Genomic DNA, 16,017 nt, shown 5'->3' on the forward strand with positions numbered 1-16,017 from the left:
ATTATTTACCTCTGCTGAGTGTGCTTTTAGATTGTTGCTAGCACAACGGGGAGAAAAGGCTTCCTTAGATGGTAGTCATTTAATGTTTTATTTTTTGTTTGGTTTGCTTTTTAGTCAAAAGACGAAGTCAACAAGGTTTGTTTGCTTAGTGAACATCATCTTTCCTTCCCATTTTATGTGATAGATATAGATTGTTGGTACTGGATGACAAGTGGAGAGTGCCTAATTAGTAACTGATGAAATAATTGTTTACATGTGTCATTCATTTACTAAAATGAATGACTCATTAAATGGTTTCATATCATTTTAAAAGTTAGATAAAATTATTTCATCATTTAATACATTATTTCATGTTCCAGTGTTTTCAGCACATCAATTTAAACGGCCATTTTCACCCATTCAACTCTGACTAACGGAGACCTTGATCTCTGATTGGCTGCTTCTATACAGATCCTGATGTCTGATTGGCTGCTTCAGAGTCGAGACAACTTCCATTAAGTTAGCTACAACTCTGAGGTCAATATTTTCACTCGAAAGTGCATAAATATCTCCAATAAGTTGTTGTACTTTATTTACTACAAATTCTTAGTGAGCAGCTCCAGCCTCGACAGCTCTAGTTGGGTCTGAAATATCAAATATCGATAATAATAGCAAGGAAACAGCTGTCACAGACGACTGCATCAACTTTAGCCCCGCCCACTAGCTAACAGCTATCTTGTTCTGCAATTCTTGCTGACATTTCAGACCAAATTAACGATATACAGGCTGGAGTTGCTCACCCAAAGTTTGTAGTAAATTAATTATAGCAATTTATTGGGATTAACTCCACACTAATAATGAAAATATTAACTTCAGAGCGGTAGCAAACTTCAAAGGCGTTGTCTTCACTCGCTGTATGAAGCAGCCAATCAGACCTAAGGGTGTCTGTAGAAGCGCCCAATCAGACGTTAGGCTGTCCCTTAATCCCGCCCAGTGAGTTTGATGGGTGAAAATGACAGTTTTTCACCCATTATAATCCATCCATCCATCCATTTTCTGGTCACCCTTGTCCCTAATGGGGTCGGGAGGGTTGCTGGTTCCAGCCACGTTCCAGGCGAGAGGCGGGGTACACCCCGGACAGGTCGCCAGTCTGTCGCAGGGCAACACAGAGACATACAGGACAAACAACCATTCACACACACACTCACCCCTAGGGAGAATTTAGAGAGACCAATTAACCTAACAGTCATGTTTTTGGACTGTGGGAGGAAGCCGGAGTACCCGGAGAGAACCCACGCATGCACAGGGAGAACATGCAAACTCCATGCAGAAAGACCCCGGCCGGGAATCGAACCCAGGACCTTCCTGCTGCAAGGCAACAGTGCTACCAACTGCGCCACTGTGCAGCCCCCCATTATAATCATATTCATTATAATCATGAATTATAATTCATGATTAGAATTAATCATGAATTAATTATAGTCACTTTGTGCCCATCTGTCATCAAGTGATACTTATTATTATGTTTGTCTTATTTTTTAAATGTTATTTTTCCTTCTGGAAAGACTGAAGCCACTGCTGTGGTCACAAAGAAGGTACGAAACTAAATGGTCAAAGATGATTTTGCTGCACTTTTAGTTACAAAGTTTGTTATACTAACAGAGCAGGGATTAGTTATGTGAACTGTGTGGGGTTTTTTTCATATACAGAAAAATGTTATAATTTTCAAACATTAACTCAATACTTACTATTCAACATCTTTGCTTTTTGTTGGTTGATCCATCCGTCCCATCCAAGATGTCTACATTGCAGTCTGCAGATTTTTTTTATTTAACCACTTAAGATTATTTTACACAATATTAGAAATTCATGAAAAACTCAATTTCTTTTGTAAATAAGAAAATCAACATTTTTGTTGCATTCTTTTAGTGAATGCTTGATCATTTGTAGCAAAGGATGCAAATACTCCTAACATCAACATTTGATCAACTTATCAATACAGTACAGGGCTGAGCTGTACTCAGCCCTGTATTGAGTACAGCTCAGTAATTATCAGTAATTATTATTATTGATCAATAATTATTATTGATTAATAATAATTATTAATCAATCATTACTATTGATTAATAAAAGGAGATTTTATTTTTTAAATATGGAATTTGAATTTGGTGAGACTAAATCTCAGGAGTTCTGGGTTAAACATATTTATTTTAAATGTAAAATATGTATAATTTTTATACAGTTCTGGCTTAATTACTGCACTGAGTATAGAGTTTGTATACCCCAGTTTATGATTAATCGATTACTAAAGCAGTGGACAATTATTATTTAATTGTGATTAATCTGATTAATTGTTTCAGCCCTTGTGTAAATGCTAAAAAAGCTTCTTTCCTGTTCATTTTGCCCTTTAAGGGAAGCTGCAGGGTGACAGTGTCAGTTTTGCCCTTATTATCTGCTGCTTTAAATAAACTTCCAGCAGTGAAGGTAAACAGAATATACTAGCTTAAATCCTAAATATCTTATCATAGGATGTAAAAACTGTACATGACCTTCAGTTTGATGTTTACATGCCCATAAATATGTTTTACGTGACTTTGCATATACACAAAGTCACAGTTCTGTCGGTCACAGTTTTGTTGACCGACCTTTCACCTCCAACATTTATCAATTATAGTGCAAGAAGGTAAAGCTTTAATCCATTTATATAGACTCTGTGGCAGCGTGCCCAGTGTCTGCTAGCTAATAACGCTCTTCTGCGTTATTGATGGAGCTTTTTAATAAAGACTGATTAGGACATTCGCCTTGTATTCGTCCAGCTGCTGCTGCTTTGACTGGTGTAACACGGAGAGAACGCAAAGCATCCAAATGAGCTGCAGGTTTCTTACTCCTAGATTTATTTTATTGGTTTTCTACCAAGCAGCTCAAGGCCAAGTTTAATGTTGAAGGGTTTTTTCCATGAAAAAGCTTCATGTTGTGCCCACGATTTTTGGCCCGTTTTGGCTTCTATATTTGTTTCTATACAGAAAAGAACAAGGAAAAATACAGAACTTGGCTTTCTGTTAACACTTAGTAGCTATTTTTCCTTAAAAATACCCGATTAGATTTATTATAAGCACAATCCTTATGTAGGTGGGAAAAGTCTGGAGTTTGATTTCCAGGTCTGGATAGGTTTGGAAAATTATAGAATAGAATAAAGAGCATGTCACAATCATTTCTCTCTATTTGCCACTTTATCCCATCCTTAATTTCTTCTTTTTCCACTTATTTCTTTTCCTGTTTGTCCTACTTTTCTTCCTTATGTTTTTCTTCCTATTTTTGTCATCCTTCGTTCCTTTCTTTCCTTACTCGTATCCTATCTCTCTTCATTCCTTGTGTTCTTTGATTTTTTTTCTTTCAGTCTTGTCCTTTCCTTCCTTCCCGCCTTAAAAAAGACATTTGTAAGAGCTTAAGTTGGAAGAACAATTTTAAAAATGAAACTATTAATATTATTAGTGCCTCTAACAGAGCCACTAACTACAAAATTCCTGTAGAAGTTAGTGGTGCTGCATTGCTAGATTGTATATAAACAGAAAAAATACAAGGAAATGTGCAAAAACAATATTTAAAGACTATTTAAATGTCTTTCAAAATCATAATCCTGAGATGTCAAATTTTAAAATTTGACAAGCGGATTACAAACAATCCTTCAATTTACAAGGTAACGGCTAGTGGTTTTAAACAGCCACTTTGCTAAGTTTTTGTAGCAGCTAGCTGTGCTGCAGAGCTAGCTTTACATAAACAGAAAAAACAGAAGATTTACAAAACCAATGTTTAAAAATGGTAATCATTTACCAAAATAAGTGGCATATTTTATTTTAAAGTTTGCCAAGCTAATCACAACAATCCTACAATTTATAAACTAACTTTCTGTAGCAGTTAGCGTTGCTGCATTGCTAGCTTGTACAGAAACAACATAAGGCTATAACTATCTACATTGTACAATAATCATAAGCCAGGTTAAATGTCACATTTTAAAAATTGTCAACGATTAATAATTTAGACAGGCTCCTTGCTAATTCTTTGTAGCAGCTAGCTGTAGTGCTGTGCTAACATTAGCTTGTAGCTCCTCTCTGCTCTTTTTCAACAATATTTATGTTCTGAAGAGCAAAAAAGACGTTGGTATGAGCTGAAAATGGAAAAACGATTGAAACCATGAAAACTGACACCGGTGTGTCTCCTTAACAGGGCAACTGAGCAACATTGAATGTGACATTGCAGCCCGGTTCTGGGTGCAGGTACCGACTCCAAACTGCGTCGGCCCTGTTAGCTTATCTCTTTAATCCTTTTTGTTTCTAACCATGTTGCAGTTGGATACTGAAGCCGCCAACATCCTCAACGAACTCCAAGTGAAGCTCAACACCGTCCTGGACAACTTTAGTGCCGTGTTTGCCAAAAGGTAACAACCCTGAGGACCTGGTTCGGATCTGAACCCAAATTAATGTGAACGATGTAAAAAAAAAATTTAAAAATCTGTTTTGCTAACTCAATCCACTCCAGTTTCCAGAATCGTATAAACAGCTGCATGCGACAGATGGCGGAGATCCTCTACCAGATGAAAGGCCCACCCAACCACAACACTGCGGAGGCGGACGCCGACACAACGCTGAGGCCCCTAATGGAGTTTCTGGATGGGAAGTAAGTCATCAAGATGCTCACCATCTACTGTAGAGTAGGACCATTTTCATGGATATATAAAATACTCAAATATTTGAAAATTCTGAACTTATTAAACTTCTTTTTGGGACCAAGATGGAACCATTTCACATGTGACACTTTAAACCTGCTAACTAATAATGTACAGTAATTTTCCTGAGTAAAATAAATTTTTGCTTGTTTGGGTTTGTTTTGCTTTTTTTTTTGATACGGCACCAAAACTGGCCCAGCCTTCGGGCCCTTAATCTCCTATCTCCGGCCCTGGTCATTTCTTTATGACGGCCATTGTAGATAAAAAAAAGGGAGTGAATTTTCAGAAAAAGACCTAAACATTTTCTAGAAAAACAACTAGGACATTTCTGAGATTCAAAAGTCAAAAAGTTTTGTTTTTCTAGAACATTTCTGATAATACTTTCAAAATTTGAGTTTTTTTCTAGCAAATTCTCAAACTAAAATGATTTTGAGGATAATCTCAAAATTTCCAAGGAAAATTTCTACTTTTCAAACTAAGAAATTTCTGAGATTTTTCTAGAAAATTTCTGGGATTTTTCTAGTATGTTGTCGTACATCTGCCTTACAGACAAAACAGCAAATAATTTCATTCATAATTGAAAATGAAGGTTAAATATCTTCAAATAAAATGTAGACTGTTAATTTGTGCTGGTTTGGCGTATTTTCTCAGGCTGACCTCTTTAGTATTTTGTATTTTAAACTCCCATGTTTTTTCTTTTGTGATCCAGCCTCAGCATTTTTGCTGACATCTGTGAGAAAACGGTGCTGAAGAGGATCCTGAAGGATCTGTGGAAGATCGTCCTGAGCAGCCTGGAGCGGATCGTCGTCCTTCCTCAGAGCAACGACAGCCTGGTGAGACAAACTCTGGCCTGGAGGAAATTAGAGTCACAAAACCACTCAGATAATGGGGTTTATTTTAAAAAATTATACATAAAAACCTCCAGAATCAAAGCAGCAGAACTGTAATTTTCTCCCTTGTTATCTACAATGCACCAGGAAAATTGCCAATTATAAGAGTAGAGGAAGAGGAGAAAAGGTTTCATACAACGACAATAAAAGTCAGGTTAGAACCATGTTTAGCTAAATGAAACTCATAATTTTACAGTAAAATTAGTTTTTATTGTAAGACTCTGTTTTTCAAAGTGGAGCGTTGGAGGGAGGATGAGAAAAAAATGGGGGGAAAAATCAATCAGATTGTTTTTTATTAATGTAATCTCTTTTTTCAGTCATTATTATAAAACATAAGTTGAAATGGTAACACTTTATTGAAGACTCTGAACATGAAGACGTTTTCATGAAGGTTTGACTGTTTGGTAAATAAGGACATTTATTGCAAAGTCTACATTTTTAATGCAACTTTGCATTAAAAATGTTTATTGAATGACGACGCATCATGACAACAGAAACAAACATTCATGAAGATTCAGGAAAACTTTATTTTCCATGTATCCAAATGTATCAAGTTCCTTTATGCTAAATGAATGTAATAATTTATCAACAGTAATTAAAAGTGAGTAAAAAAGTAAAATGTAATGTTTCTTTTCCTATTTTGTAGCATTTTACCTGCATGACGTGTAAATCATAGGCTGTGCTGCCCCCTGCTGGTGGCTGTCAATCTCTGTTTTGCTTTTCCAGGATATTGCAAAGGTTTTTCTAAGTATTTTCTCTCTGTTATGTGTGTGTCTGTGTTTGGGATGAATTACTTTCAGATTAAATCTTTTTCTCTGTTTATTTTCAGGGAGCTCAGCTCCTCACAGCAGCCAAAGGACTTTCTAATCTCAAGGTAGCAAAGCTTCAACCAGAGGCATTTATTTCTCAGGTTTCTGGGGCCTAATTAGACTTTATTAATAATTACTGATTATTTATAAAAAATAAATTGCTGATAAGTAAAATTAAAAAGCCTCAAAATAGGCATTTTTAATTCACACTGCTTTTCTTGGATTGGCTAGAAACTAAAATGCAATAAATGGAGTGTGAATACTTTAGCAGTGGTGTTCAAACCTTTGGAACAAATTTTGTCATTTCTGAGCAATAAAATCAACTCTTTTTTCAAACGCCTGCTAGAAATAATAATTTTTTACACTAATCCTAGAAATTTTCTGGGAAAAAAAAGTTTGCTTTAGCCAACTTTAATAACTTGTAAAAGCAGATTTAGGCAGCAAAGTCAGCTGTTTGAGTTAAAGTAACTCAATGTGGTTCTTCCACATGTGGGACAGAGAAATAATTGCTGTTGCTAACATTTTCTATTGTAAAATTTCAATTTGTTTGTGTTAATTTGCCCCAACTAAAAATAAAAAGTCTCCATCTACGTCAACCACCTGGAGTAAATTTGTATCATTCTTGAACTGAAATCAGGGGCCAGAAACAATCAGTTCAGGGACTGCAAGTGGCCCCCGGGCCACACTTTGAACACCTCTGTTTTTAATCCTCATTCTGTGCACTGGTAAATAATTTGCTGACTGCATTTCTAACTTGTAGATCTGGTGATTTTATCTTGAATGTTGCTTTATTTACGTTTTGTCTTTGTTCTTTCAGGGAGGAACTGAAGCTAAAACTCTGACTCCTAAGCAATGTGTGATTATTGATGCAGGACTGGAGACCATCAAGGTAGGTTTAACATGCACTCCTAATTAACTAAGATAGGGTTCACAATTTAATTTAGTTATTTATCCATCTATTATTGTTATTTTAAAATGCTGAGGAAAAAGTGAATCAATACACTCATTTTATTGTCGCACTCAAAAACAGTTCTGAAGCTGAAATATTAGAAAAGTAATTACTAGCTAAATAATGTTGTAGCTGCCCATCCCATCCCCCTTCTCTCTCTACTTCTCTCTCTACTCTCTCTCTCTCTCTCTACTTCCTCTTCTGAGAGGTGAGATGTGCTACCAGCTCTCTGTCTATCGGGTGAATTGAGTTTCCTAAATCTGCTGGGATTCATCCTGTCCAGAACTGAAGTAAACTCTGTTTAAGCTGGCATCAAGAAAAGATTCGCCTGGTTCCTGACCAACTACATCCAGGTGTCCCACCCTTCTTCCCCCTGTGAATTAGCCAGACTGAGCAGCCTGCAGCCAACTAGTTTCACAGAGCACACCGGTTAACGGCCGCTCTTCTCTATTTTACAACTTGCATTTGTTATTGAACCAGGTAGGTTTTAGTGACTCGGGCGAGTCCCAAGGATGAGGTTTTAAATATGGGCTACCAGCAACCTAAAAACATTTTCCACTTTTTCCTCTCCAGAATCAAACATCACAGCTATTTTACAACCATCAAAGAACTTTAAGGCGACTCATTAACTGAATGTCCACAACATCTTTTGATTTTCTTTATGCTAAATATTTTATTAGTAAGGCATTTTTGCAAGGGTCAGTACAGCTTAATTCAGTAGCAGAAATAATCAAATAAGTAAAATCAATCATCTAGTCTATCTTTCCCTACTGCTGACACTGAGAACTAAAAAAGGAACCTTTGAGAGAGACAGACGGAGCATGGCTTTTCAAACCCCAGACCTGGCCTGATGATGAAGAAGGTGCTACAGCAGGAGGAGAAGTTGATCGATGAAGGCAGGGATCTCTGTAGGTCTGATGAGCTTCTTCTCCGCATGGATGGTGAGGTCACACAGGACTTGGTGCTGGCAGGAAGAGTACTGACTTAGAGCGGCAGGTCTTGGATCTTAGGGTGACTTCCTCATGTGTGTAGCGTTCCTCAGCTTCTTGTCTTGCGGCTCTGAAGCTCCCTTCATCTTGTCTCACAATCTTTCTGGTCCGTTGAGATGTAGACGAGCTGACTTCATGGAAGGAAGGCCACAGTTCTTCTTCTTTGCCTTTGTTCTTTGTCTTGGTCTTCATCTTTGGGTCTGAACCGAGCTGATAAAAGAAGTGTGATTTGAAGCCACATGTTGCAGGGCTGATGGGTTGGTCTTCATGCACAGGACAGTCTTTGGCACTGGGTTGCTCAACGGTCCTCCTACGTCCGTTGCCTGCACAACCTTTTCTTTGAAAAGTTTAAGTTGTTCAACAATCTGTTTCCAAGTGAAGCATCGGTCATCTCTGCTCTCCTGTTAGTTCTCCTTTTTCCCCTAACCGTTCGCCTACCATCCACCTCCAACATATCAGTGATCTTTAATTGCAGTTACCCGTTTTACACCATCTCAAGTTCAATGTCAAAATCACATCCATACCCTTTTTTAGTTTCTTTGATTTAGCATGCATTTATAATATAACCATAGCTTATTAGTTACTCTTATAATCTTAATGTGAGTTATTACAGATGTTTTCTGAAAAAAAACAAGAATAATCCATGATTCTAATTATTTGACACCAAAGTTAGTTACTTGTTTTACTTGTAAGTGTTCCCACAAGTGTAAGTATTATTATAAGTAAACCAATATTAATATAAGTATTTAACTTTGGGTCTTTTCCAATTACTCAAAATGTTTAGATTTAATTCTTTAAAACTTTCATGCTTTGAAATAAGGAATAGTCTCAACTATTTTTATAAATCTGCAGGCTGGAAACTTCCTCTTTTTCCAGGAAACCTGCTCTTCCTGTTTCATGTCTCTCTCTGTCTGATTATGATTTTTTATGATTAGATAGAAAAAAGACGTAGAATTAAAGCAAAGTTTGCAGGAGACAAAAACAACACACACACAACCAGATTGATTTTATTGAAGTTTAAGTCTACTGTTGTCACTTGATGTCACTTAGTGATTCATTTTAAAGGTAACTTTATTTATTGTTACTGTTTAACTAAAATCTCCATCATGGGGAAGTGGGATGGTCTCGGGGGGTTTTGACACTAGCTACATAATAAACTACATGTGTAAGTGTTTTTCAAACACATAAATGCTCAAATAGACGAAAGTTTTCAAGGTAAAAAGCCATAAAGTCCATTCAGAATGTTCTAGAGCCGTTTACTTTCTCCTAACTGCCAGAATTCTTGTTGACATGGTTACCGGACAAGTACACATCAAAGATAGTTTGATGCTAAGAGCACTCACTCAGTCGAGTTTCTACATGCCAAAGATATTTTGTAACACAAATCCTCATTCTGAACTCGACCACCAGTGAGAGGAGCGATGGAGAAACCAGTTGTCCAGCAGCAGCCGTCCACCTTACCTTTTTCTGACTCTTCACTGACATCTTTGAGTGAGACATCTCTGAAATTTGATCAGAGATGTCTCACTCTGATCACATTTCAAACCCAATTTTTTTTCACCCATTTTTAACATGAATTTATTCATGCAATTATTGATGTAACTTTTTAACAAATAAAAAGTGTCAAAATAAAACAAAATTGGCCATATTAATAAAAACCGCCACTGTAGAAACTAAAATTTGACATTATTAAAACGAAATCACAGTGCCTTACAAAAGTATTCACAGTTGGTGTTTTACATAAAATTCCAATAGAAAAATACAATGAAATGAGATGTGTATACTTTTACCCACTCAACATAGCTAGCTTATTTGTGTAGCTTTCTGCCACTATAGACTAATTTACAGTATTTGACAGAATGGCGTAAGATAATGAAACGTTTCCTTCCTCTGTTGAAAATCAGCAATACTTCCACGCTGGAGGAAACGGGCTCAAGAAGGCATTCGTTGAGAAAAGTCCGGAGCTAGCTTCTCTGCGCTACGCTCTCTCTCTCTACTCCCAGAGCACCGACGCACTAATCAAAACCTTCGTCACCACGCAGCATTCCCAAGGTGATCCCACATATACTCCGCATGCGTCTGATGCTGGTTGTGTGGTTTATTTGTCTTAAAATCATCTATTTGTTTAATTTGTTGTTGTCTCAGTGCATGATGGGATTGGCATCAGAATCACTGGTAATGAGAAGATTAAACCCGACAGAGGTGAGGCTTTCTGCAACTTCATAGGGTTTGTTTTGTTCAGTTGGTTAACAGTTTCCAGCTTTAACTCAAAATGGAGCGTTTCTTTATCGTTTTCCATTGTTTTTACCAACTTCTGTTGGGACTACAGGATATTTAATAAGTTTAAAGTGGGAACTGAAGATAATAAAATGGGTTTCGGAAGCTATGATAAACATGATAAGAAATTATTGAAACTGTGATGAAGTTTGTGAGGTGTTGTGACTCATATTGATATTGTTGGTGGTGATACAGGCTCTGGGGTGGAGAAGCCAATCGGAGAGGCTGTTCTGCAGATCGACATGCTGCTCGGAAAGGAACGCAAGATCAACGTCAGGGGTGAGAACTTATCCTGCCGAAACTTTAAACGTATTTACTGAAGTTCAGACTACATGAAAAGTCTCTGAAACGAAGGAAGCAGCAAAGACTGTTTCCTTTTCTTGACTAAATAAAAGATTAGCATATTTCTGCTAATGGACGGTAGAGGAAATAGGCAACCCAGTGGGCAACCAGCCTAAGCTTGCCAATTGCTAGCTTATCCAATGCTAACACTAGCATATATGTACTAATGGACAGTAGAGAAAGTTAATTGTAACTACCATTAAGGTTCTATGCTTTTATTTTGGTAACTTTCTTTTTGAGGTAGCTATGGTAACGGACTGCAGTTCTGCCTGATAAGGTTAACAGCAAAACAGAAAAAAAGGATAAAAAGCAACTAAATTTTAGCTTCAGTCGATAAGGAACAAGCTCAGTAACAGCGATTGGAGTTTATTTGAAATGCTCATGAAAAAAATTTGATTAATGAAAAGAATTGTACCGATGTAATGAGCTCAGCATAACGACAGATGGAGAAAATGATTGTAATTCTCATTTGTTCTTGTCTAGCTGTTACGTTGGTTCATGAATAATAATTTATCCATCAGTCCAACGGACTGGATGTTAAAGTTCTTTCCCTCGTTTGCTTTCTTGTTGTTAATTTCCTGTTTCTGCGTTCAAATCTGTCCCATCAGTCATTGCGGTGAACGACATGAAGTGGCAGACCTCCGGGATGTTTCGTCCGTTTGTCGAGGTCTCCATGGTCGGCCCCTTTTTGGCCGACAAGAAGCGAAAGTTCACCACGAAATCTAAGAACAACAGCTGGACCGCAAAGTTCAACGAGACGTTCCAGTTGTAAGTACCGCCAAGAGTTCATGAACGCGTCATGTTAGTTTCTGGTTATTTGCTGGTTATTTGCTGGTTTTTCTGCTTTTGCAGCATTTTGGGTAAGGAGTCCCCGGACTGCTACGAGCTCCAGGCGACGGTGAAGGACTACTGCTTCGGCCGGGCGGACCGCGTGGTCGGCTTGGCCGTGCTGCAGCTAAGAGACGTGGCCGACAGGAAGAGCTGCGTGTGCTGGTGTCCCCTCGGGCCGCGCGTCCACACCGACGACACGGGCCTGACGGTGATGCGTATCCTGTCCCAGCGGCCGGCCGACGAGGTGGCCAAGGAGTTTGTGAAGCTGAAGTCCGAAACTCGGCCGGCGGAGGAGGGCAGATGAGCCGATTCTGACTCAGGACTGAGTGATCGCTGCGTTTCCATTGAAAAATGCACAAATTGAAATTGTGAAAAATAATTTGCTTAATGGAAACACGCCAATTTATTTAAAAAACATCGGCTACTAATGTTCCTAAATATCTGATGCAGAACTGATGTGGTTTTAAAAGAAATCATTTCCCCTTAAACCAGGAAAGTTTCCAATGGTTTGTTCTGTTTCCCCTTGAAAATATTCACCAACTCTGTTTCCATTAACCATGAAATTGTGCAAATTGAAATTATGAAAATAGATTATCTTAATGGAAACACGCCGACTTTGGAAAAAAAACAACACATTTTTGATGAAAAGGTTTTAGCACTAAGATGGTGTTTTCATCAAAATTGGTTTATTTTGCATCACGAGTCACATGATCAACAACCGGATGTTACTACTGGCAGAAACAACAAATCTCATGTTACTGTCTACATCCGTGATTTTTTAATGATTTATCGTCTGAATGGGCTTATTCACAAGTGATTTTAATTTCATATTTCGTTTGTGAATTGACAGAGATTTGCACACATTTGTAATACAAATGCAGCTACTGATTGTATATGGCAATTCAACCTGCTACTTATAAAACACAATTTATAGGGCGCATTTTCAAAGATCTTAAGATCCTACAACAAATGATTGATTTTTGGAATAACAAATGTATTTGTTTTGGTTACATTTACCCAGAATGCATTGCACTGCAGTCCACTTCCTGCTTTTGGAGCAGTCTCTGGTCCGCTTCGCATCCACATATGCATTCGAACCGCACCACAGTTCACTTCAACCAAACTGAGACCGAAGTTTTTCAGCGGACCAGAGTTCGCTTTTTTTGGTCGGTTAGCATTCACACCTCCCAACTGAACCGGACTTTCTAGACAAATGGACTGGAGTGGGATTCAATCGAAGTGAACAGGGCTAGTGTGAATGCACCTTTTGACTACTTTGAGGCTTTAAGAGTCCTCATAAATATCTCTTGTGCCATCAGTACCACCATTTATTCTGACACTGGACTCAATATGAGGGGATAATGAAAGAAAAATCTCCAGAAATTAGTCTGAAAATTCAGTAGGAAATGGTTTTTTCTTCTTCCCCCTGTTGGGTTCAAGCCTGATTTTACACTCGTAGCACCAGATGTGTCTTAAAGGAAGTGGATGTTTTAATTCTGTTCCCAACAGGAAGTGTGTCATCTCCAATCGTTGTTGCTTTTAATCATTGAATGGCTGGTGCGAAAATCATACAGGACTATGATGATGTAGCAAGTTCTCATTTATGACAAAGCCTTAAACAGATGGTTAGCTCAGTTTACTTTGAAAGATTACAGTAAACTGCTGTTTGTTTGATTCACCATTGAAAGACTTTTAGCTTTTATTTAACTGCATTTGCAGTTTCCACAAGCTGAGGAACGATTCAGATGGTGTAACCTTAAAATGTATTCATGCGGTGGTGGGCACACTTTGGCTAACCTGCTAATAGAAGTGCTAACTTTTCATTTAGCGTTTTAGTATATTTGCTAATTTCCTTGGCTGTTTTGTAAACTTTTAGTTGTTCAACATCTGGGTCAATTTTTTGGTTGTCAACTTAAGAATTGATCAGGTAGTTAGAGGTTTTTATTCATGCTTTTATTTTGAAGCGAGTCAAGACTGTTTCGGCAGCAGTTCCGTTTCCTGTCCTAGTTGTGTAATAAATTTGACTGTTCAGGGTTACATAACATGTTACAGAGTGAGTGTAAACATGGTTGAATTTAGCGTTTAGCATTAGCTTCTGCTAAACGTCATGTTATCATAGGATTTTAGCTTTGGGGTTAGCGCAGCTAGCTTTTTAGGTAGCGGTGCCCACCACTGCGGTCTCTCTAAACAAACATTGATCAAACCGAATGACGTACATCGTTCAGTTCTGCGATCCTGTGCGCTGACTACGTGCCAAGGATGGCGAGTCGCATTTTTTCTGTTTCAGTTTCTTTCTGAGACAAATGTGGCCTTTCTACAGTCTCATATTTTGCCGAAATCCGCCTGGCCCTTATTAAACCGAACAGTCTGCAGTGAGTTGAAGACCTACTGGCCACATCTGGAGTGACAGCTGAACACTTGCACTCTGCTTAGAGCAAAATTGTAAAAAGATAAAAGCATGTATTTATTGTACACAAGATCCACTAGATTTGTGATTTTTTTTTTTCCTGTATGTACTGTGAAACCGAGTAAATTTATGTAATTATAAATCTGAAATGTGACATATGTTGAATATACTTGTAACAACATTTTGTACATAAAATATTTATGAATCAAAAAGACTTTATTGTTTTGACTTATTTTTATTAAGTCTACTTTGACTTTTCAATTATTTTGCTTGTAATCCTAAAGCTCACAGCTTCCTGCAACAGTTTCCCTCATTCTGACCAGACAAAATAATTAAGGGAATGAAACTGTTGGGAATATATGACACCATATATGACGCCATCAAATGTTTTCTGCCAAATATTTGCTAGAGAAAACTCAAATTTTGACATTTAAGAAGTTTTCTAAAAAAAAAAAAAAACATGGTGATTTGAGTTTCAAGTCTGAAATGTTTTGACTTTTCAAACTCAGAAAATTTCCAAAGGTCAAAAATGTGCCTGTTGAAACGTGAGATTAATCTCAGTTTCTGTTTCCGGTATCAAATTTTCAAGTTTTGAAACTTTTCTAGAACATTAGAGAGTCAAATTTTCTGAGTTTTTTTGGCTTGTGTAAGTGGAAAAAAAGGAAGATTACATTTCCACCAAAAAATGAGAAAATTTCCCCCCCAAAAATCTGAAATTTTGAGATTAATTTCAGAAATTCTCTAGAGAAAATGTTCAAATTTTTTTGTTTCTTTTCTAGCAAATTTTGAATTTTTGGAGCTCAGAAATTTCTTTCCATTTTCTAGAAAATTTCAGAATTTTTTTTTATTTACTCTTGGAGGGCAAAAATATCTTTTTGGTTTCGGGGGGATAATACTGGTGATGAAATGAAACATTTAGTTTTTTCTTCAGAGCAATACTAGTTCTTTTCTTAAGAAATGATAACCAATCCAGCTTTAATTACACACACAGAATCAAACAGTAACAACTGAATTACTATGCAAAAATAAACATACATAAAGCCAAAGACAGGAATCATTTGGAATAAATTATTACTGAGAAAAATGGATTTTATCTTGACATCAGTCAACATCCAGCAATTATTTGACTGCATAAACATTGTGAAACAAAACTCATTTACCTCAACAGGCAAGACATGAATGTATAATACTATGTTGCATAAATAAGATTATTTTTCTCACAAACTGTTGATTATACTGAGTATTTATGGAAATGTTTGTGAAAGTTGGTTAGTCACCGTTGACTTGAAGTCCAGGAATTAAAAATCATCAAGATGCTGATTTAAGGAACTTCAGACAAGATGTAAACATCGTTGCAGTGTTTTTGTTTTAAATATCTTTGCCATTCTACACAAAAAAAAAATCTAACTTTGTCCACATCGTGATAAATGCTAGAATGCTTGTTTTGCTACATGGTAAGAAATCAATATTTACTTTATACATAGAAAACATATTTAGTTATTCATTAATTAGAGGAAAATACCCATAAATCATATTTATACTAACTTTGAAATCAATTCCAATAAGACCACAGTGGAACAAACGTATTTATTTTAAAACTGTTAGACGATTAAAACTCCAAAATAAATTAAAAAGTTTCAAATGGAGATGATTAAAGTGTGTCTGAATATTCAGATATGATTATCAAATATTTATAGAATTAATAGTTTATATAAAAATAATACCTTTAAATAAAAATATAATATTTATATTAATATGAAACATTTATGAAGCACAAATTAAACATGAAAACCAATAATTAAAACTAGAATTAACTTCAGT

At 36.8% G+C, this 16,017-nt stretch overlaps 1 protein-coding gene across 4 annotated transcripts in view; it reads left to right on the plus strand.

Moving 5' to 3' along the window:
- The window catches only part of LOC114154128 (protein unc-13 homolog B-like), a 139,987-nt gene extending 125,099 nt beyond the window's left edge, over window positions 1-14,888 (plus strand). For all 4 annotated transcript variants that reach the window (XM_028032937.1, XM_028032938.1, XM_028032939.1 and 1 more), the window contains 10 exons: window positions 4,326-4,414; window positions 4,516-4,653; window positions 5,412-5,535; window positions 6,422-6,466; window positions 7,219-7,290; window positions 10,244-10,391; window positions 10,485-10,541; window positions 10,812-10,895; window positions 11,567-11,726; window positions 11,811-14,888. In XM_028032937.1, the coding sequence (XP_027888738.1) occupies window positions 4,326-4,414; window positions 4,516-4,653; window positions 5,412-5,535; window positions 6,422-6,466; window positions 7,219-7,290; window positions 10,244-10,391; window positions 10,485-10,541; window positions 10,812-10,895; window positions 11,567-11,726; window positions 11,811-12,093 (1,200 nt within the window). In that variant the 3' untranslated portion in view covers window positions 12,094-14,888. The remainder of the gene's footprint in view (window positions 1-4,325; window positions 4,415-4,515; window positions 4,654-5,411; window positions 5,536-6,421; window positions 6,467-7,218; window positions 7,291-10,243; window positions 10,392-10,484; window positions 10,542-10,811; window positions 10,896-11,566; window positions 11,727-11,810) is intronic.
- Window positions 14,889-16,017: the final 1,129 nt, after the last annotated feature.

This window comes from Xiphophorus couchianus, chromosome 12, assembly GCF_001444195.1.
Source record: "Xiphophorus couchianus chromosome 12, X_couchianus-1.0, whole genome shotgun sequence".
NCBI classification, from domain to species: domain Eukaryota; kingdom Metazoa; phylum Chordata; class Actinopteri; order Cyprinodontiformes; family Poeciliidae; genus Xiphophorus; species Xiphophorus couchianus.